Source organism: Primulina eburnea, chromosome 2, assembly GCF_022965805.1.
Source record: "Primulina eburnea isolate SZY01 chromosome 2, ASM2296580v1, whole genome shotgun sequence".
In the NCBI taxonomy this organism is placed as follows: Eukaryota; Viridiplantae; Streptophyta; class Magnoliopsida; order Lamiales; family Gesneriaceae; genus Primulina; species Primulina eburnea.
The window spans coordinates 39030842-39053913 of NC_133102.1; the positions used below are offsets into that span (position 1 = coordinate 39030842).

The window sequence follows — 23072 nt, forward strand, 5'->3', positions numbered from 1 at the left end:
TCAAATGATAATCTCAGATTTGTGTAACACCAATTCAGAGATTTGAGAGTGTTATATATAGGCAAAATTCTGACTGTTAGCCTCCCAATTAATGGCCATAATCTGCCATTAACAATCTTTATTCCGTGTTAAATGCTTCAGTTACAAGTCATGGCTGAATTGGTAACTGTCTGCTGGAGTTTAGTGCTGCTGCTGCTGGATTCTAATCTGCTGGAAAAGTACCAGCTTCTGAAATATTAACTTCTGCTGAATTTTCAGCTTCTGCTGCAATTTTCTAGCTGTTGCTACTGCTGGAATTTCAGGTTCTCACATCCCTCCCTCCTTATGAGAAGTTTCGTCTCCGAAACTTGGCTAAGCATGATCTTCAAAGAGATAAGGGTATTGTTCTCGCATCTTTCCTTCCAACTCCCAAGTAGCTTCTCTTTCGGTGTGATTGGACCATTATACTTTGACATACGGAATAGTTCGTCGCCTCAGTACTTGGTCTTTGCTATCCACAATTCGAATCGGAATTTATTCATATTTCAGCTCTTCATTTAGATTGCCCTCAACCAAAAGTGGTCCAGTTTCCAGAATATTCCTAGGATCGGAAATATATTTCCTCAGCTGCGAAACGTGGAATACATTGTGAATTCTTGACATTTCGGGTGGAAGTGCTAATTTATAAGCAAGTGTTCCCACTTTCTCGAGAATTTCAAAGGGTCAGACGTATCTGGGATTCAGTTTCCCAGCCTTATTGAATCGGATTACACCCTTCATGGGTGACACTTTTACATATGCCTTTTCTCCAACTTCAAATTCCACGGGTCGTCTTTTCTGATCAGCCCAGCTTTTCTGTCGATCTTGTGCAGCTTTTAATCTCTCCTTGATCAAAGCGACTTTATCCACTGTTTATTTGATCAGTTCGGGTCCCACGATGGCTTTTTCCCCGAATTCATCCCAATATAGTGGTGATCGACATTTTTGTCCATACAAAGCTTCGTATGGTGCCATTTCAATACTGCTGTGGTAACTATTATTGTATGCGAATTCGATTAAGGGCAGATGTTCGCTCCAATTACCACTGAAGTCCAAGGCACATGCTCTCAGCATATCTTCTAGAGTTTGTATTGTCCTCTCAATTTGGCCATTAGTCTGCGGATGGTAGGCCGTACTAAGCGTAACTTTAGTCCCCATAGCTTGTTGAAGGCTCTTCCAAAAACGGGACGTAAATATAGGATCTCTGTCGGATAGTATGCTGGCTGGAACTCCATGCAATCGTACTATCTCCTTCATGTACAATACGGCTAGCTTGTCCAAATTATAATTCATGCGTACGAGTAAGAAATGCGCAGATTTTGTGAGTCTATCTACGATTACCCATATTCCATCATGACTTTGTCTCGACTTGGGTAACCCGACTACAAAATCCATGGAAATATGTTCCCATTTCCATTCCGGGATTTCTAATGGTTGAAGAAGTCCACCAGGTCTCTGGTGCTCTGCTTTGACTTGTTGGCACACGTGACATTTAGAAACAATCACTGCCACGTCTTTCTTCATTCCATTCCACCAGAAATTTTTCTTCAAATCTCTGTACATCTTGGTACTGCCAGGATATACCGAAAATTTTGACTTATGTGCTTCAGACATTACTTCTTGTCGAAGGTCATCAATGTCTGGTACGCACAATCTTCCTTTCATCCATAAGATTCCTTTGTTATCTGTCTCGAATTTTAGTGATTTCCCTTCTTTAGCTCACTCTTTCAGCTTCACTAAGGCGGAATCTTTATCTTGACTTATCTTGATTGTCTCTCGAAGACATGGTTGTGCTGAAAGTGATGTCAAGATTACCTTACTCATATTCTTTCGACTTAAAGCATCTGCTACCTTGTTGGCTTTGCCTGGATGGTAGCTTATCGTCAAGTCGTAATTCTTTATGAGTTCAGTCCACCGTCTTTGTCTCATATTTAGTTCCTTTCGAGTGAACAAATATTTGAGACTTTGGTGATCGGTGAAAATCTTACACTTGGCTCCATAAAGATAATGCCTCCAAATCTTTAGTGCGAATACCACTGCAGCTAGTTCGAGGTCATGCGTTGGGTAATTTTGTTCATACGGCTTCAACTGCCTTGATGCGTATGCAATCACCATTCCCTCTTGCATGAGTACACATCCTAAACCTTCTTTAGATGCATCACTGTAGACGGTGTAGTCCTTACCTTCCATAGGTAATACTAGCACTGGTGTGGATGTAAGTTTCTTCTTCAACGTCTCGAAGCTTTGCTCACATTTTTCACTCCATTGAAACTTAGAGTTCTTCTCTGTGAGCTTGGTGAGGGGTACGACTATTGAAGAGAATCCTTCAATAAATTTTCGATAATAGCCTGCTAATCCCAAGAAGCTTCGTATTTCTGTCATATTCTTTGGTCTAGGCCAATCCGAGATTGCCTCTACTTTCTTAGGGTCCACAAATACTTCTGCTACTGATATTATGTGTCCCAAGAATGCGACGCTCTCTAGCCAGAATTCGTATTTCTTGAACTTGGCGTATAGTTCTTTTTCTCTTAGCTTCTGTAGGGTGAGACGAAGATGTTCTTTGTGGTCTTCTTCACTTGACGAATATACTAGAATGCCGTCGATGAATACCACAACAAACTTGTCTAGAAATGGCTTGAACACTCTGTTCATGCGATCCATGAATACTGCCGGAGCGTTTGTTATTCCGAACGGCATCATTGTGAACTCATAGTGTCCGTACCTTGTCCTGAAGGCTGTCTTGGAGATATCGTCTGATTTGACCTTCAATTGGTGATAGCCTGACCTTAAGTCGAGCTTGCAAAAGACTGAAGCTCCTTTGAGTTGGTCAAACAAGTCATCTATCCTTGGAAGCGGATACTTGTTCTTGATCGTGATCTTGTTCAGCTCTCTGTAATCGCACATCCCCATACTTTCGTCCTTCTTCTTTACAAATAGGACATGAGCTCCCCACGGAGATGCGCTTGGTCGGATTTGCTTCTTGTCCAACAACTCTTGAAGTTGCTCTTTGAGTTCTTTCAACTCTGCTGGAGCCATTTGGTATGGTGTTTTTGAAATTGGTGCAGCATTGGGCACTAAATTAATCTCAAATTCCACCTCACGGTCAGGAAGTTCGCCAGAGAGTTTGTCAGGAAAGACATCCGGGAATTCTTGTACTACCGGAATCTCTTCTAGCGTAAGTGTGGTTCCTTATTTTACCTCGCTTAACATGGCTAGGTAAATCTCTTCCCCACATTTCATGGCTTTCCAAGTTTGAGAAGCAGAAAGAAGAGTCTTTCGTTCTTTTGTCTTGCCATGAAATAAAAGTTTCTCTTGATGTGGAGCTTGGATGGTTACCGTCTTTCCACGACAATCCACTAAAGCATGATTCTTGGCTAACCAATCCATTCCAAGAATTACGTCGAATTCCACCATGTTTAGTTGAATAAGGTTTGCCTTGAAATTCTGATCTTCTACGAGAACACTAATATCCCGATATAGAGTGCGAGTTTCTAAAATTCGATTTGCAGGAGTTGCTACTCTATATGGTTCTTCTAAGTTATCAGGCTTAGCTCCTATCTTCTTGCCAAATCTCTTAGACATGAATGAATGCGTAGCACCACAATCAAACAACACATAAGCATGTATATTATTGATTAGAATGGTACCGGCTACTACATCATTCGAGTTGTCAGCCTCCTCTTGAGTGATAGCATAAACTCGAGCATTGGGCTTGTTCTCCTTAGGCTTGCTTGGAGTTGCTCCACCTGCTGGACCATTCCTCGGATCTGGAAAAGGGAATTGAGCAATGCGGTGGCCCATCTTTCCACAACGGAAACAAGCTCCAGAATTCTTACGACATTCACCAGTGTGAGTGAATCCACAATTTTGGCACTTGACTCCCTCTTTGCTTGATGGAGAAGAAGTGGTTCCTTTGGCTGGTTCACTGGTGAATTGGTTGCTTTGAAACCTAGGCCTCTTGAATTGTTGGCACGATTGGTACTGGCTTGGCTGAGGACGTTTGAGTTTGTTCTCGCCTTCACGCCTCTTGATGTCATTCTCAGCCCTGATGGCGGCTCCCATCAATTCATCAAAACTATTGGGCTCGATAACGGCAAGGACAGATTGAATACGGCTGTTCAATCCCTTCTTGAAGCGATGCATCTTCAAGGCATCGTCTCCCAATATGGTTGGGGAGTAAGTTCCCAATGAGTGAAACTTAGATGAATATTCCACCACAGTCATGGTTGGTTCTTGAACCAAGCTTTCAAATTCTGACAGCTTTTGCACTCGAACTGCTGTCGGAAAATACTGCCTCAGGAATGCCTCCCGGAACCTTTGCCAAGTGATAGGTCCCCCCTCTATCTAGCTGGTGAGACTCCTTCCCACCATTTGGCAGCTTTATCCACAAGAAATGGTGTAATCACCTCTACTCTGATCCTTTGGGGAACCTCAAGTAGTCGAAGATGATTTTCCACCTCTTTCATCCAATTTTGTCCGACCTCAGGATCGGAACTTCCATCAAAGTTTGGAACTCTTGCTTTTCGGAGAGCCTCATAGTGCTGCTTCGTTCCATTCTGAGCTGGAGGTGGTGGTGGTGGTTGACTAGCATTTGGGTTGACAAACCCTTGCAGCGTAGTTGCCACAATCGTGGCTATAGCCATCAAATCGGCCTGACTGAGTCCAACCGCTGGTGGTGGTTGTTGTTGTTGCTGCTGCTGCGGTTGTGCATCCTCATCGTTATGGTCGGCATTGCGATTTTTGCGGTTTCCATAACGGGGGTTGCGATTGTTTCTTACTGGTCTTCCGTCCATTTCCTACAAGTACGAAAGTTCTAAGGTTGATGACAAAATATGGACTCAAGAAAGGAAACAAAATGATTGAGTAATTGCTCGTAATTTAAATATGAAGCCAATGGATAAAAATAACTTTTATTGATTTCCCAAGAAAGTGCAATTACAACTGAACTTCGAAATGAAAACAGAAATGCAAGTGGGACAAGTGTTATTATAACTACTACTACTGGTATTCTAATCTATCACTTCTCCCAACTCTAAATCCATATTATCCTCTTCCACTTCTTCTTCTTCTTCGGGATCCTCCTCGGGTTCATCTTCATGGTTGGCTATTACTGCTTCTAGATGTTCAATATGCCCATGTAGAACTGCATTCTGGTCGCTAAGAACTTCAACAGTACTCTGCAACTCATGAATCTGTGCATCAGTCTGTTCACTATACTGATTATGCTGGTGCACGAGTTGGTGATTTTGACCCTTGAGTATTTGGATCTTCTCCACTAATGTATCACGTAACTCGATGAATTCCGCCACAGTCTCTTGGGATATTTCAAACTCTTCTTGAGTCTTCCTATTTCTCTCTTCTGCCTCATGTAAATAGTGAGCATACCGTTGAACATCACTTCTCAAGTGTTCTGTTCGACGCTCTAACTCATCTTTGTCCAACTCTAGGCAGTAGTTATTCTCCTTGAGTTTTTCTAGCTTCCTCTCTAATCTCTTAATGTAGCTACTCTGGTCAGCCATATCCTACACCCAAAACATGAGAGTGAAGGTTCAGAATTGATCTCAAAAGTATAGGTCAAGCTATAGACAAATACTGGAATGAATAGAATCAGTAAGTCTAAACATTCAATAGCAAAAAGTAGCTCAAAATGTTTCGGTGTCAGAATTGCGCGATAATTTTACTAAAAATCCTTGACATCAAGAACATGAATGGTGCCAAGTTTGGTGCAATAATACTAAGCCAATTGGAAATGAAAATTTCTCAAAGTTTCAAAATTTTGGAAAATTTCACGGAAATGATGATATCACTATCTAAACGATGGATTTTGGGCTTTGTCGGCGGTGCTAGAAAGTTAAGTCGTTCTAGGTTAGGTTCTCCTCGTCGAGAGCTTTCCAACGCCTACTTTTAATAGTAAAAATTTCTCCTGGATCAAAAGTTATGGCCGTTTGAAGTTTGCGCGAAAAACACCTCAACTTCCATGCCATTTGCAAGGTCTACTGCATTCACCTACTAGAATTCACTATTTACTGCAATTCCGAAACTTCTGCAGTCAAGTCTGCTGCTTTCCAGCACTGTTAGAACCAGTCTGCTGCATTCCGAGTCTTCTGACCCAATCTTCTGCATTCAGATCTACTGGTTTCCTTCTGCTGGTTCTGGTTTTCGGGCTACTGGTCTGATCCTACTGTTTTTCAGTCCTCTACTGGTTTCGGTCTTTTGATTTTTTTTCCCCTACTCATTTCAGTAGTCTATTACAGTAGTTTATTTCCAGTAGTCTATCCCCGAAATTTTCAGAACTTATTTTCAGAACTTTTCAGAACTTAGTTTCAGAAATTTTCAGAACTCATTATATCTAGTTCCTCCTCCCCAGATTATGAAACCCGGTTTCGCTCTGATACCACTTCAATGTCACGCCACGGGACGGGGGTTCGTTGACACCGCGTTGCTCTCAAATTCACATTCGAAAACAACAAGCCTCAGAAGTACGAAGTTCAGAAACCAGTCTTTTATTCATAAATACTGAATATTCCAATGTCTGATACAAACTCGAATAATTAATGTTTTACAGCGGAAATGTAAAATAAAACCAGACATCACAATGTCTTACAGACGCAGCGGAAAACAAGATAAATAAAACTGAGAATTAACAATCTTCTTCACCACCCCCAGAAATGGATCTGCTCCTCTTCTTCTAGCCTTTCTTCACCGTTCTTATTTGAGATGTTTTGGTGGGTGAGTGATATGGTCGTCACTCAGTAAGCGGGGGCGTGAATAACTCCCAGTTTTCGAAATCATTTTCATACAGAACAATAATACGAAAATATACAGAAATTCTTATTTTCATAACAGAAATCAGTGTTCAGTGTTCAGAAATCAGTAATCGGTATTCAGTAATCGGAAATCAGAAGTTTATCAAATAAGCACTGAGCACGTTCGTGAATTTCATGGCTAAACTGATATCAGTCCCCTATATGTTCTCTCCTCTAAGGGGTAAGGCCAGTAATCAGTAATCAGTAATGTTCAGAACATATATTCCTACCATTAGTTCACTAAGTTTCAGTGCTTCAAAATCAGATATCAGAAATCAAGAGTACTTGGCTTTAAATCCGAAATCATCAAACGAGTTTCAAGATATTTATACATAAGCCCACTTACCGTAATTTGCAATAAGGTTTCGGTAGAAATCTGGAATATGCTCGTTCTTGCTACTGGTTTATACTGCTCGAAAATAAGCACCCTCCCTTAGCTCGAAATTCAAATGATAATCTCAGATTTGTGTAACACCAATTCAGAGATTTGAGAGTGTTATATATAGTCAAAATTCTGACTGTTAGCCTCCCAATTAATGGCCATAATCTGCCATTAACAATCTTTATTCCGTGTTAAATGCTTCAGTTACAAGTCATGGCTGAATTGGTAACTGTCTGCTGGAGTTTAGTGCTGCTGCTGCTGGATTCTAATCTGCTGGAAAAGTACCAGCTTCTGAAATATTAACTTCTGCTGAATTTTCAGCTTCTGCTGCAATTTCCTAGCTGTTGCTACTGCTGGAATTTCAGGTTCTCACAAACGGTTTGAGATTTTAAATTTAAAGTGTACCATCATCGATACGACGATATGTGCATATACAATAAAACTTTTTTGTTAAGCGATTTTTGCGTAAAATATTTAGACAAATAACAACCAAAGAAATCATTTGTTACAAGATTTCTTTTATAAAAATTATTGGTTTATAATATTTTTTTGGTTGAAGAGTACTGCTAGTGAATTTTACATAATATAGTTTTTCTTCAATGTCTAATATTAAATAAAGATTTATTTGGGAGTAGATAAAACATAACCACTGAAATTAGTAAAAGGGATTCATGCTTTAAAGTATTACACAGATAGTATAGAGAAAGAAAAATAAGGTCAGAAAAGTGAGAATCTGAATTAGAAATTTATTACCTTAGTTGAGATGAGTTATTCCAAACTTTGGGGGGTGATGGGATTTCATATCTAGAGGAAATTTTGTTAGTTTCATTGTGTAGCAACAACTGGAGCTTAATCTTGTTCTGTTTATGTTTAATTTGATGTACGACTGATCAGGATGATCGAAAGATATTGATGTATATTATATGAGTAATTAAAAAAAGATCGAAACAGATAATTTATATGGTATGATTGATATCGATGTATGGAAATATTAATTTATGTAGTATGATTGATCAATACGATTAACCATACTAAGCAATATAATATTGGGATAATGTCCAATCCTAAAAAAGCAAATAGTATAGCAGTAGATTAATTAGTTTCTTATTATTATGGTCTCTAATTCGACATGTCATTTTTCTTATTACCATTATTACCAAGCAAACAGAAGTCTAGGACTGTATTTTCCTACAAATATTACCTATGTATGTGCAACGTTTCTTTCTATATTTATTGCAAATTGCTATGCAAGTTGGTATAAATATTATGAAAACAGGAAAGTTTCAGTCATCACTCTTACATTTTCCTACTTTTAGGGTTTTGTTAGGTTTATAATTTGTCTTCTCCGGCATAATCTCATCTATATATATTTCATCTCTTTATTATTATTATTATTATTATTATTATTATTATTAATATTATTATATGAGTCTTGATATTATGAACGTCTGTTGGTGGACGTTGCAAGATGTTCACATTATCGTTTTGTGGAATGCATTAAATGCTTCAATAATGTTCGTATGAACATCATGCAGTGATGCAGTACTCATGAAGTGTCTATTAATATATAGTTTTGTTATGCTGTTAATCAATCATGTCAAGATACTGATAAGGTGACACTCGCATATTGGATGTACAATTTTTATATGTTTTACCACATCAAATATATAAGTGTCACCTCATTGTTGGACACAAAGACGAATACAGTTGATGTACAACATATCAAAACTATATATATAAGAAAACACGAGGGTGCATTTGGTTAGGTGGATGGAATGGTATGAATAAACAATATTGTGATTATTAAAAATAGGAAAGTCAGTGTGTAATATTGTAAATATTATATATATAATAGAAATAACAATAGAGAATAGGGACACAGGTCTAAAATACCGAAGAGTTGAATGAAAAATGATATTCATAAAAAAAAATCAATAAGAAAATTGTATTAATTAAGATTAGTTTCGGATAGGCGCAGAAATTGCAATCACGAGCCATTTTTTTTTTTATTTCCAAAGTATTTTGGAAATTTCATGCTATCTCTTAAGTAATATTCTGCTGTGTTTGGACAAAAGGAATATATATATATATATATATATATATATATATATATATATATATATATATATATATATATATATATATATATATATATATATATATATATATATATATATATATATATATATGAGACGAGTTGATTTGATACATGTATAACTTCAGTGAAAAGTAATAATTTTTACATAAAAATAATATATTTTCACATGTCGGGTGGGATTGAAAATTCATCTCACAAAATTGACTTGTGAGACTATCTTATCAAAATTTTGGTGAACAAAAACTTGGCATGGACAATAAAAAAAAGAATTTAAATCCTTGTTTCTCAATTGAAATAAATAGATACAATGAATTTGAGACGTGTATTTGAAATCCTTCATATAAATTTATTACTATTATTAATGCATAATGAAATAATTTTATTTCTATTACTTTGAAAACTGAATCTTTTTTCACTAAATCATAGTATTTTTTTGACATGGGAAATAATAAGGAAACACATTTTAAGATTATTATATTATAAAAGACTATATTACATAATATTTAGTAAATTAAGATGCGGCCATTTCAAAAAATACACTTTTGACGTGGGGTTTTTGTTACATTTCTCATTATAATATATAATATAATAGATATATTTTCGACTTTAGATTAATTGGACATAGAGAGAAAAAAAGAAAGTAATATTGATCAACAAATATATAATGCGAAATAAAATAAAGTAAATTGTCATTAATGATGCATTAATTTCTAGTAACAAAAACAATTACAGTATAAGAAAATTGCATAACAATAATAATCATTTTTCAAGGAAAAAAACCATAAAACAACGCGTTTATCGTTTACGAAAAATTATACATAGACATTGCAACTCAATATTTTAAAACATAAACATTGCAATTTCTAGTAACAAAAACAATTACAGTATAAGAAAATTGCATAACAATAATAATCATTTTTCAAGGAAAAAAACCATAAAACAACGCGTTTATCGTTTACGAAAAATTATACATAGACATTGCAACTCAATATTTTAAATCGTACAACAGTCCAAGCACCACAGTACTTCAATCATTCTCCTAAGAAGGACAATTATTACACTCCCAATAACCCTTTTATAATAATTGTACTTCTCACAATCTATGAGAATCAAACCCACAACCTTGACTATTATATCAATTATAAGACCAAGCGCTTGTCGTTTTACCAGAAGTAGTAACTAATAATAACGGTGCAACGTGCAACTCAAAAATCTTCTAAACTAAACCGTACAACAGTCCAGAAACGAAGACTCGATCATTCTCATAACAAAGACAAGTTTTGAACCTCGATGAAAATAATACAATATAAATCGCCAACTCTCAAAATCCATACGTCGCACATACCAATTAGTTTGTTTTTATACATAACATCATGGGGTGGTTTCGATTAAGATTGCTTCCAAACATGAACAATGAATGCAAAACATTTCTTTATTTCATCCTGAAATCAAGTCATTTCTCCCCTTACATCCAGTGGGCATGCATCTTCCATCTTCTTTTGACCTTCTCCTTAATTATAAAAAAGAAAGTCAAGATTGTGTGCTTTTCATTAATTATAAATCTCAAAAATTAAAAAGGCATACATTATATAAATGAAAGTTTTATGTACATTTTTCACATATTATGGAGATGAAGAAATGGATTATGGCGGCGAGAATACCGCTCGGGATGGTGGCGGTACAGGTGATCGCAGCCGGTCTCCAGCTTCTTTGCAGAGTGATACTCAGTGAGGGTACCTTTGTTTTTGCTCTAATGGCTTATCGTCATGTTCTGGCTTCCTTCTGTGTCTTGCCTTTTGCTCTACGTTGGGAAAGGTTTCATTTCATTTCTATGATCAATTAATTAATTCATTTTAAATCAAATAATATGAATATTAAATAAATATTTGAATTAAATTTTCTATAATCTTCTGCAGAGGAGGAGTCTTGAATAAGCTAAATTTTTCAGCTTTCTTCTGGCTTTTCATGGTGGCATTGACAGGGTAAGGATCATGCATGCTCTCTCTTTTATTCATTCTCAGGTTGTTCACTGTTAAAGTTTGTGGGAATCATTATTTTATAAGTAATCACACTTGCAAACTTTCTACTTTATCATCTACTTAATCCATTCAAAAAATTATTGCGCATTTTCCAAGAACCAGTTAATATACTTATGGGTTAAGTCGATGCTATCAATGTGGGTACTGCCCACATCTATTAATATTTTGTCACGTATCAATGATGTTTTATTTTTAAATTTGACAACTCTCTCAACCATGGTTTTGTTGGCTATTTCTTCTATCTCAACCATCGTTTTTTTTTTTAAAATTTCTGTTAATTATATTACTTTTTTAGTGTAAACTTTTTAATTTTCTTTTATTTTTCTTGTGATATAGGAGAAAACATATATAATTTAGAGAAAAAATAATAGTGAACTCCGAGAGAGAAGACGTGAAATTTTTGAAATTATCTCAATCATGAATTCATGATTGAGATAGAGGAACTAGCCAACAAAACCATAATTGAGATGTTGGTCAAATTTTAAAATAAAAATCATTGACACGTGGCAAAATATTAATGGATGTGGGCAATACCCACATTGGTAGCATCGATTTAACCGATAGTATACAGTTATAGAAAATTAATCCTTTGTTGTGTGTATAAATCATGCATGCAGGATCTCAATGGCCATGGGACTTTTCTATTATGGTATGAGGGACACCACAGCCACATATGCTACCAACTTCCTTAACCTTGTTCCTGTTATTACTTTTATTTTATCGGTCATACTAAGGTATATATTCTTTACTTATTTATCCTTTTTTATTATTGTATTTTTTTTAAAAAAAATTTACTAAATGTTGAGGTCCAATTACAAACACCCATATATCGTTAGGTTCAATCGACAGTCGTCTTAGGTGTATTAAAATCCACTGACATTAATACTGAAATTGCATAACTTGATATGAAGTGAGATTCATTTGAATTTCGTTCATCTGAGCCAGTCATAGAATTTGAAACCAATCTCTCAAATACATCAATTGAAGCACGTGCTCTTGGGTTGATGAATTTCAAATTTGTTGACTTGTTTGGAGATTGACTCTATATCACGTTAAACAATTTCATATTAAAAAGAACAGTTAAACAATTTCAGAAACAACTGTGGTGGATTTTACATACACCTAGTATAGTTATCATTTGAAATCCATTACTCAGATCAAATCACAATCATAAAATAAATTTGTTCAGTACGAGTTTTAAACAATTTTCGAAACACAATCGGGGACTTTTTTAGGTCAGCTAAATTACAAATTTTTTCATTTCCTTGGAGATATATTGATGATTTTTTTTTTAAATTTTTTGGGGGATTTGATTTCTTATTATATTGATGAAGAGCGGAGAAATTGAGGGTTCACACAGTGTCTGGTAAGTTGAAAATATTTGGAGCCATGCTATGCCTTGGAGGAGCATTAACAATTGCTCTTTACAAAGGGAAGACGTTTCATCTAAGTGGTTTTTATCATCAAAATCTACCAAATATTGATAAATCCAATCAAAATTGGAGTAGGGGGACAATGTTTCTTGTAGCAAGTTGCTTCAGTGCTGGGATTTGGTATATCCTACAGGTATACTTATATATATTTATTACTTCAATATTTTCTTACTAAATAAATTATAATGGAAATTAAACTTTATATTTAATTAAATACATTAATATTTGTTTCCCACAGTTTTTTTTTTTTTTGAAAAAAAGAAATTTTTGAAATACAGCAGGTGAAATTATTCAAAGTATTTCCGTACAAATATTGGGCGACGTTTCTGGTATGCGTAATCGCATCGCTCCAAACAACGCTTATAGGTCTATGCATGGACAGAGAACCCAACACCTGGAAATTGGGGTGGAATCTGCAGTTGATTACTATATGTTACTCGGTCAGCTGTGATATACATACATATATATATATATATATATATATATTATGATATTTTTATATATATAAAAAACTAAATATATATTGTTTTAATAATTTGATTGAAAATATATAATAATAATGTTACTTGCAGGGAGCACTGGCGACGGGTGCAACATTTTGTTTAATATCATGGGCAATTAGCCGAAAAGGCCCCACTTATCCCTCCATTTTCAATCCAATTTCTTTAATTTTAGTAGCATTCATTGAAGCACTATGGCTAGGTGAAGAAATCTCCCTCGGAAGGTAAAATTTCTTCGCATTATGACCAAATTGCAATTCAGTCGCGAAATTTGAGTTATTTTAGATTTCAGTCTTGTAATTTGTTAAAATTTTGTTTTGATCCAGTAAGTTGGATTTTTTTTGTTGGTTTTGGTCTCGAATATTATTTATCTGATATTGATTCTTTTCTACGTGACTCATATGACGCATATAAAACTCATATCACACATATTCAAGTTTATCTAAACAAAAATTAAAAGAAAAATAAAGCAAAACGATACCTGGTATTTCAAAATAGGAGGAAAAATATTGTTGTTTTCATTTATTTTTGCTTATGTAAATTTTAATATGTGTGATATATGTTTTATTATCACAACATGACCCATGTAAGAGAGCATCAGTGTCAAATAAGCAATATTAATTAGAACGACTGGTTTCAAGAAAAAAAAGAGACCAAATCAAAAACAAATCCAAGTTATTGAATAAAAACCAAACTTTGACAAATTACATGCTTAAAATCCAAACACACCAACTTACGAGGCTAAATATTCTTCGCATTTTTTTGATATTTTCTTAAAAATAAATTGAACTAAAAGAACATCGGAATTACAGATTGATAGGTATGGCTGTGATAATTGTGGGGTTGTATATTTTCTTATGGGGAAAGCACGTCGACGTCAAGCCAGTGCCATTGGAAATACACCAACCCTCCACCACAATTATGCCCGTCGTCTCTCCCGACAACTGCGCTGCAAGAGATTCGAAGATTTAATAACAATGCGATTCAGAATCTGTAGTTTTTTTGTTATCAACTGTTTTGCAATATTAGCCCCTTCATCGATGATGTAGGCATCGTTCGTCTTATTCGTTGCGGTATATATGTAGGTGAATGATGTAGACTAGTGAAACAACAGATATTATTATAAAATCAAGATTAAAATTCTTCACAAATATGGAATTTTTTTTTATTATATTATAATATTTTTGAAAAGCTCGATCAAAATAGTATGGTTTCTTAAGATTTATTAAATTATTATGAAAATAATAAAAATTTAAAAAAAAAAAAATTGAGTCATGCTGCCCCGGACTTGGAATAGACGGGGTAGCAAAATAATATATTTTTTAAATAATTTTTCACTCCTAAATTTATATAACATGAGCATAAAACATTTAATTTTAAAAAGTTAGATGAGCAACAAATTTTTTTCGTTAATAAGATGACTTTATATATTTAACATTTTCAATTAAAATTTGAAGAAATTTGAAGATATATATATATATATATATATATATATATATATATATATATATATATATATATATATATATAGACACATACACACACATAATTATAAAGTTGATGATAATTTGCTTCATTGCGACCAAATATCTCATTTCTCATCAAATCTATCGATGGAAAAAGGAAATTAAAAATGATTTGTAGGAAAAATATTTTGTAGTTACTTGTACTTTAACAAAAATAACTCATACTAGATGTTCCAAAAATATTCTGGCCCTTGGATCTGCCCCTGCAGGCACTTTTTATTATATTTATGGTTTGTTTAACATTAGACTTCATTCATGAGATGCATAAACCGAAGCTGCTTAAACAAAATGGAAAAATACTCTTCGATCAACATTTTGCGTCAGTGTTGTTCTTCTAGTGTTTTCAACACCAATTAGCAACACGACATAAAAGTGAATCAATCACTCAACTTCTTCAACATGAAAATTATCTTCAACTCTAAACGCCGGGTATGTTAAAAAAAAAACTCAAGCAGCTACGTAGAAGTCCTTCTCCGTTCTTCTCTCCATATTTCGCATATATAGATCTCCATATTTTGACCTTAATTATCTTTCCATAAACCAAATCCTACAAACATAGAAGCAAGATTTATTAGGAATAAAACTCCATTCAAATCTAAGATATTATATCTTAGGAATAAATATCGAAAACAAATCATATAGGATAAATGCCAAGATTAAATTATCTAGGAATAAATCTAATTACTAGATCAAGTCAAATTAGTCCAGAATTGCAAAATCTTAGAATTATATAAAAGGACAACATAAGATAATATTCTTTTCAATCTCCTTTTTTTTCGCATTTCTGGTTACAACATCCAAAAAACGACACAAATGATCATCTTCACATTCACTTTAGCTCCTCCTGAGCAAAAGAATATCTTCCCCTGAATAAATGAGTATGTCCCCCTAAGTTAAAAAAGTTAGCACAATTTATGAGATAGGTGTTGTTGATAGTGTTGTCAACACGAATGCAAAACACAGTGCAAAACATAGAAACAAAAGAGAGTTTTATACCACCTCAAACCCAAGAAACAACTCAGACTTAACAGAGTGACAAATTAAAGCAACAAGACCAAAACAAAAGAAGAAACAAATCAGGCTTGTCCATCAGTTTCCTCAGGGTCCTCTACAGCTTCTGTATCCTCATCATCAAATTTATCTTTATCAGCATCAGCATCAACATCCGCTGTTGTTGCACATGTTGTTTTTGTTTCTCCCCCTTTATGTCCAGAATGGACTGCAACTTCCAGGAGCAATCTGTATTCATCTATCTGATCTTCATAGTGCGCAATCAACTCCTTAGAATTCTGAATTTGCTTCAATCCAAAGTCGATTTGTGCCTGCAAAATAGAAGGAGACACAAGAAGGTTACCCTGCTGTGTTGTAGTGGAAGAGGAGGCGATGTTGCCAGCATCAGCGGCAACACCAGCTTCAGACCAATGAATGTCTAATTTATGATTTCCCTTAAAATACGTCGTGGCAATTTTCAGAGACTCCCCGACGTTCATTAATTGTGATCATATTCCTTGATAAAACAGTGTGACTAGGATTCCATAGATGAGAGAAGGGAACATGAGTCGAGTTGACTTCAGTCCTCCTTCAACAAATTGAAGGATAATTCTAAACACCAACTGACCAAAGTCGAAGGGGCGACCCGCACCAATATCAAACAGAACAAAAGCTTGCACCCTAGTTACAACCGTGGTGTTGGAAGAGGGAGTCCAATTTCTAATGGTTGTTTTGTGCAGTACAGAATAGAAAGATGGCAGATTTGCAGCAGTCAATCGTTGGGGTCAAACCGGAAATTTGGTGATGATACCACCAGTTAGTGCACCAGTGATATCATCAATATCAGCACGAGGAAGGTCCTCTACAACAGACGAAGTCCGGTAGTATTCGTTAATAATCTCGAGGGAGAACTTGTAAATACCATCTCGCGCAAACATCCGCCCGTATCGGACAGAATTTACATCTCCTACATCAGCAGTGAGGTTGCAGTAAAATTCGTGCGAGGGCCTCTTTGGATAGGGCATGACACAAGTCATCGTTGTGAGCAATCCTCGAGTTGTGAGGAAGGAGATCAAATTTTGCCTTTTATAGGTTCCCATCTTCAATGAATTCTCGGTGAGCATACAAATGCCATCTGGCCATGACATCCTTAGAGTAGAAGGCGTTGGAGAAGGCAGTAGATAGATCATAATCTTCAATGATGGTGTCGTCCATGGTGTTGCCAACACCAGCGGAACATCCGCAGCATCATCAGATTCTTCTTCGGCTAGTTCAAAGTCTTCAGCAGAGGACTCTGCTTCAATAAGTTTTTCACTATCAAAATCATATGCATAGGATGAACCGGAGGCAAACCCTGGACGATTCTCTTTGAATTCTCGAGCCATCTCTTCATCGGGCTCATCATCAAATTCTTTTACTGCTTCCTCTCTGTTTTTGGCTTCTTTGAAGCTATTTAAGAAGTAGGCTAGGGATTGTTCATCCTCACAAGAAAAAGCAACCTCTTGTGGTTTATCTGGAATGTCCTCAAGTTGTGCTGCAGAAGTAGAAGTGGACGGCTTTGGGGCAACAGCAGGTCGGGGCGTGCAATCAACTCAAAATCCTCACCGTTAGAATCATCTCCTGAAGAGAAATCGGGATCGAAGACATTTGTGGAGAAGGAGGAGACCCGTGGTTTCTTCGCTGGAGAAAAATCAGGGTCATACCCTGCTTTACGTTTGGAACGCCTCAGCATGGGTTGAGGGGGAAATGCCCTATGATAAGCCTCTAATCCGGAGGATTGTTAATATCAACTGGATTTTTCGGCTCACCAGGAGCAATGGTTTCCATTGGAACAGCCTCCGGAGCAACGATCATGTAGGGGGCACTGCTGGTAATGTTACAGGTGGTGTTGTCACAAGGGGTAGAACACCACGGCTAGCGGCCATTTTACCGCGGATATCCAATAGGTCGAATCGATGATCGGCCATCTATAAAGTTCAGTAAGGACGAAAGGAGTTAACATGAAAGAATGGCATGGAGAGTGCGATTATGCGAAAGGGATAAGTGACAAATGTTGTATTCATAAAATAATTAAAATGCAAGCACATTCAGCATAAATAGTAACATTGTGCAACAGATAAAAGAATGCAATTATTTCAATCCCGTAACAAAACCCATTGTGGGGACCCGGACGCTAATCATCTTCTTAATCGTCATTGGGACTAATTTAATCAATTAGGATAAACAGGGTCTAATTTTTTTTTTAAATACATTATCAAAAGTGGAACGTAATGGCATACATCTTAATATACACGTCAGTATTAAAAGTACAAATCTTGCACTATATACAATCAGTCTCAACTAAGGTTTAACAACTATATAACAAGTGTTTAAACCCTATCTCTAGTCCAAGTCTGTAGTCTCCACTCTAACTAGATCTTTCTTCACCTCTGTGACCCTGAACCTGTCCCACCTGTTGTCATGCACACATACAGACAAGACAACAGCCGGATAACTCCGGTGAAATATAAATATCCCAGTATAAACAATGTAACAACTACAATCATATAAAACATATATAAAAGCATAATAAACATCAAAACATGTATCTAATCTGACCACATGAATCAATACAAATCTGTACCTAAATCAAGGACTCATTTCTAATCTAGGGATCCCGATCTAATTTAGACTTTAACATGTTGTATCGAATGTCTACAATAGAAGTCGGTCTACATCTAAGATCATCGATACACCGTAAGTCTAGAGTCTTAGCGGTTCTGTCAAAGACTCGGCGGTTCTGCCCTAGCTAGGCTGATCTACCCTAGACTCGTACTCTTGCTCTGCTATAATTCAATAGACTAAACATATCAATCTGATAATTTTTGTGGTCATATTAGATACATGTTTTGATGTTTATTATGCTTTTATATATGTTTTGTATGATTGCATTGTTACATTGTTTATACTAGGATATTTATATCTCACCGGAGTTATCCGGCTGTTGTCTTGTCTGTATGTATGCATGACAACAGGTGGCACATGTTCAAGGTCACAGAGGTGAAGAAAGATCGAGTTAGAGTGGAGACTAGACTTGACTAGAGATAGGGTTTAAACACTTGTTATATAGTTGTTAAACCTTAGTTGAGACTGATTGTATATAGTGCAAGATTTGTACTTTTAATACTGACGTGTATATTAAGATGTATGCCATTACGTTCCGCTTTTGATAATGTATTTAAAAAAAAAAATTAGACCCTGTTTATCCTAATTGATTAAATTAGTCTCAATGACGATTAAGAAGATGATTAGCGTCTGGGTCCCCACAACAGGTGGTATCAGAGCGATATATCCTTTAGATTGAGATAGAAGAGGCTAGTGAGCGGGGTAGATTGAGGTTTTTTTCCCTGCTTTTGAATGCTAGCATGTCTTACTGCTTAATACATGTTACTTCTTTATCTGATTTGATATAGTAATATGTTTTATTGAGACTGGATCAGCACCGATTCTAGATCAGCAGTAAGATGATCAGAGGAGGATTGAAACAGAATTGTGGTATTTGGTACTAATCTATTTGATTATCAGATATGCCTCCGAGACGAGTACCAGAACAAGGTAATACATCAAATCCTCCGATGGATGTAACACCGACTCCAATGGAAACTTTACTGAAAAGATTTCAGTCATTTCACCCGCCAACTTTGAAAGGAACAGAGAACGCTGTGGAGTGCGAGAGTTGGCTTGATGATATTGAAATGTTGTTTGAATCATTGGAGTATACAGATGAGCGGCGAATTCGATTGATTGGACACCAGCTACACGTTGTTGCAAAGAACTGGTGGATTACGATAAAGAGGGACCTTGGAGCATAGAGGTACGACTATCACCTGGAATGTATTTAGAACTGAATTTTATCAACGATTCTTTCCAGTGTCGTATCGAAAGGACAAGGGGGCGGAGTTTGCCAATCTAATGCAGGGACAGATGAACATAGAAGAGTACGTGTCCAAGTTCTCCATCTTGTTGAAATTTGCTCCACATGTTGCTGACAGCGAGGAAGCTACTGCGGATCAGTTCATCAATGGCTTGAACCCAGAGTTTTTTACATTGGTGAACACAAGGCGACCAAATAACTTTACTGATGCCCTGAACAGAGCTAAGGGAGCAGAAGCCTGTCTGATGAGACAGAAAGGGGCTTCATTTGTGCCTCCAGCATCGAGACCACAACAACCACCTCCCAGATTTGAGGGTGGCAGCAGCAGTGGAGGGAAGAATGAATTTTTGAAAGCCAGAGGAAAGCAATTCAAGAGATCTGGCAGCAGTTCTTCCAGCTCCGGTGGTTCCAGACATAGCCAGAGTTACACTGGAGTTTATTGTAGGACTTTCGGAGGAAGACATGCAACTGAGCAATGCCAGGGAGTGACTGGTAGTTGCAACATCTGTAAACAGCCGGGACACTTTGCTAAAGTGTGTCCACAGAGGGGTTCCCAAAGATCTCAGGGAGCCGAGTCATCGGGATCAGCAGCACAGACTGAGAGACGATCAGCTGCTGTTCACACATTCCAGCCAGCGCCATCTCAGTCACAGCAGAGGCCAGGAGGTAGCCAGACTGTTAGCCAGCCTCCTAGACAGCAGGCCAGAGTATTCGCTTTGACATATGAGCAGGCCCAAGAAGCACCAGATGACGTTGTGGCAAGTAACTGTTCTTTATGTGGTTACCCTGCTTATGTATTGATTGATACCGGTGCTTCACATACATTTATTTCTGAACGATTTGCATTGAGTCATGCATTGCCTGTAGAGTCCTTAGCTACTGTAGTGTCTGTCTCTTCTCCTTTGGGGACAGATTTGATATCTGTAAATTCTGTAAAACATTGTATACTACAGTATGACGGGCATGAGATTGAATTAGATTGCATCGTACTTGGGTTGTCCGATTTTGATTGTATTATCGGTATTGATATGCTGACCAAGTATAGAGCTACAGTTGATTGTTTCCACAAGATAGTGAGATTCAGACCAGATATGGCTGAAGAGTGGAAATTCTATGGTAAGGGCTCTAGATCGAGAATTCCTTTAGTATCCGTATTATCTATGACTCGATTGTTACAGAAAAGAGCAGAAGGGTTCCTTGTATATTCAGTAGATTTACTGAAGTCGAGTCCATCATTGGCTAATTTGCCAGTAGTACGTGAGTTTGCTGACGTCTTCCCAGATGAGATCCCGGGATTACCTCCAGTTAGAGAGATAGACTTCAGCATTGAATTGATGTCAGGTACAGTACCGATTTCTAGAGCTCCGTATAGAATGGCACCAGTTAAATTGAAAGAATTAAAGGATCAGCTGGAAGACTTACTGGCCAAGGGGTACATCAGACCGAGTGTTTCTCCTTGGGGTGCTCCAGTACTGTTTGTAAGAAAGAAAGACGCTTCGATGAGACTCTCATCGACTGTCGGCAACTGAACAAGGCAACGATAAAGAATAAATATCCTTTGCATCGTATTGATGATTTATTCGATCAGTTGTAGGGTTCTTCCGTATATTCCAAAATTTATTTAAGATCGGGATATCATCAGCTGAGAGTCAGAGATTCTTATATCTCAAAGACATCATTCAGAACCAGGTATGGAAATTATGAATTTATAGTCATGCCATTTGGTTTGAAGAATGCTCCAGCTGTGTTTATGGGATTGATGAACCGTGTCTTCTAGAAATATCTCGATGATTTTGTGATTATTTTCATCGATGATATTTTGATTTATTCAAAGAATATGAGTGAGCATGCTGAACATTTAAGAACTGTGTTGCGAATTTTAAGGGACTGAGAGGTTATATGCTAAACTGTCGAAATGTGAGTTTTGGTTAAGACATGTAGTATTTCTGGGTCATATTATACCCGAAGACGGGATATCAGTGGATCCCAGTAAAGTGGAAGCCGTGGTTTCTTGGCCAAGATCGACGTCCGTGCCCGAAATTCGCAGTTTCATGGGTTTAGCGGGATATTACCGTCGTTTCATTAAAGATTTCTCGAGTATTGCTAAACCAATTACTCAGCTGAAGCAGAAGAATGCTCCATTTGTTTGGTCTGAAGAATGTGAGACCAGTTTTCTGGAGTTGAAAAAGAGGTTGACCAGTGCCCCGGTGTTGACTATCTCATCCGGATACTGGTGATTTTGTGGTTTATTGCGACGCTTCTCACAGAGGGTTGGGATGTGTTCTGATGCAGCGAGGGCATGTTATTGCTTATGCCTCAAGACAGCTTAAACCACATGAGACCTGTTATCCAATTCATGACCTTGAATTGGCAGCCATTGTCTTTGCATTAAAGATATGGCAACACTATCTTTACGGTGAAAAGTTTGAGATATATTCTGATCATAAGAGTTTAAGATATCTGTTTTCACAATCTGAATTGAATATGAGGTAACGAAGATGGCTTGATTTACTTAAAGACTTTGATTGTGAAATCAAATACCATCCAGGAAAGTCTAATGCAGCAGCTGATGCACTAGGTCGAAAGGTATGTTCTTCATCTTTGTCGACGATCGCTGTTTCAAATTTGATAGAAGACTGTTGTTTGTCTGGATTAGCATTTGAAACAGATTATAGACCGTTGAGACTCTATACGGTACAAGTGGAACCCGAGCTGATCTTCAGAATTAAGGTAGCTCAGAAAGTTGATCAGATTGTACAGAAATCAGTAACGATGGTCAGAACAGGACATCGATTGGAGTATCAGGTACGTGATAACGTCTTGTATGTGAATAATCGTCTGGTTGTGCCGAATGCTTCAGATTTAAGACGACAGCTATTTCAGAAGCGCACAACAGTCGATTCAGTATTCATTCTGGTGGCAGAAAGATGTATAATGATTTGAAAAAACAGTTCTGGTGGAAACAAATGAAGACTGACATTACTGAATTTGTTTCCAAATGTCTGAATTGCCAGCAGGTGAAAGCAGAAAGAAAGAAACCAGGAGGATTATTACAGAGTTTGTCCATTCCTGAATGGAAATGAGATCACATTTCCATGGATTTTGTGACACAATTGTCGCGTTCCTCCCGAGGTTGTGATGCGATTTGGGTCGTGATTGACAGATTGATCAAATCCGCATATTTTATTCCGTATAAGATGACGTACAGATTTGACCAGATGGCAGAAATCTATGTCAGAGAAGTGGTAAGATTGCACGGAGTGCCGAAGTCAGTTGTATCAGACCGTGATCCTCGATTTACTTCGCACTTCTGGCAGAGTTTGCAGCAGGCTCTCGATACGAAGTTACATCTGAGTACCGCATATCA

General features: G+C 36.8%; 1 protein-coding gene across 1 annotated transcript; it reads left to right on the top strand.

Moving 5' to 3' along the window:
• The first annotated feature begins 10776 nt into the window (after window positions 1-10776).
• Window positions 10777-14387, top strand: LOC140824686 (WAT1-related protein At5g64700-like). Its single transcript, XM_073186233.1, has 7 exons — window positions 10777-11119; window positions 11221-11286; window positions 11961-12077; window positions 12678-12909; window positions 13058-13216; window positions 13349-13500; window positions 14089-14387. The coding sequence occupies exons 1-7, from the start codon at window positions 10929-10931 to the stop codon at window positions 14246-14248; spliced, it is 1077 nt and encodes a 358-aa protein (XP_073042334.1). The 5' UTR covers window positions 10777-10928; the 3' UTR covers window positions 14249-14387.
• Window positions 14388-23072: the final 8685 nt, after the last annotated feature.

What these genes read in the sequence shown, in the direction of transcription:
- LOC140824686 (XM_073186233.1), top strand. Translation starts at nt 10,929, where the DNA reads ATGGAGATGAAGAAATGGATTATGGCGGCGAGAATACCGCTCGGGATG. An exon ending in GGATTTGGTATATCCTACAG is followed by an intron (nt 12,910 to 13,057) that starts GTATACTTATAT and finishes GAAATACAGCAG; the next exon opens with GTGAAATTATTCAAAGTATT. An exon ending in GAAGAAATCTCCCTCGGAAG is followed by an intron (nt 13,501 to 14,088) that starts GTAAAATTTCTT and finishes TCGGAATTACAG; the next exon opens with ATTGATAGGTATGGCTGTGA.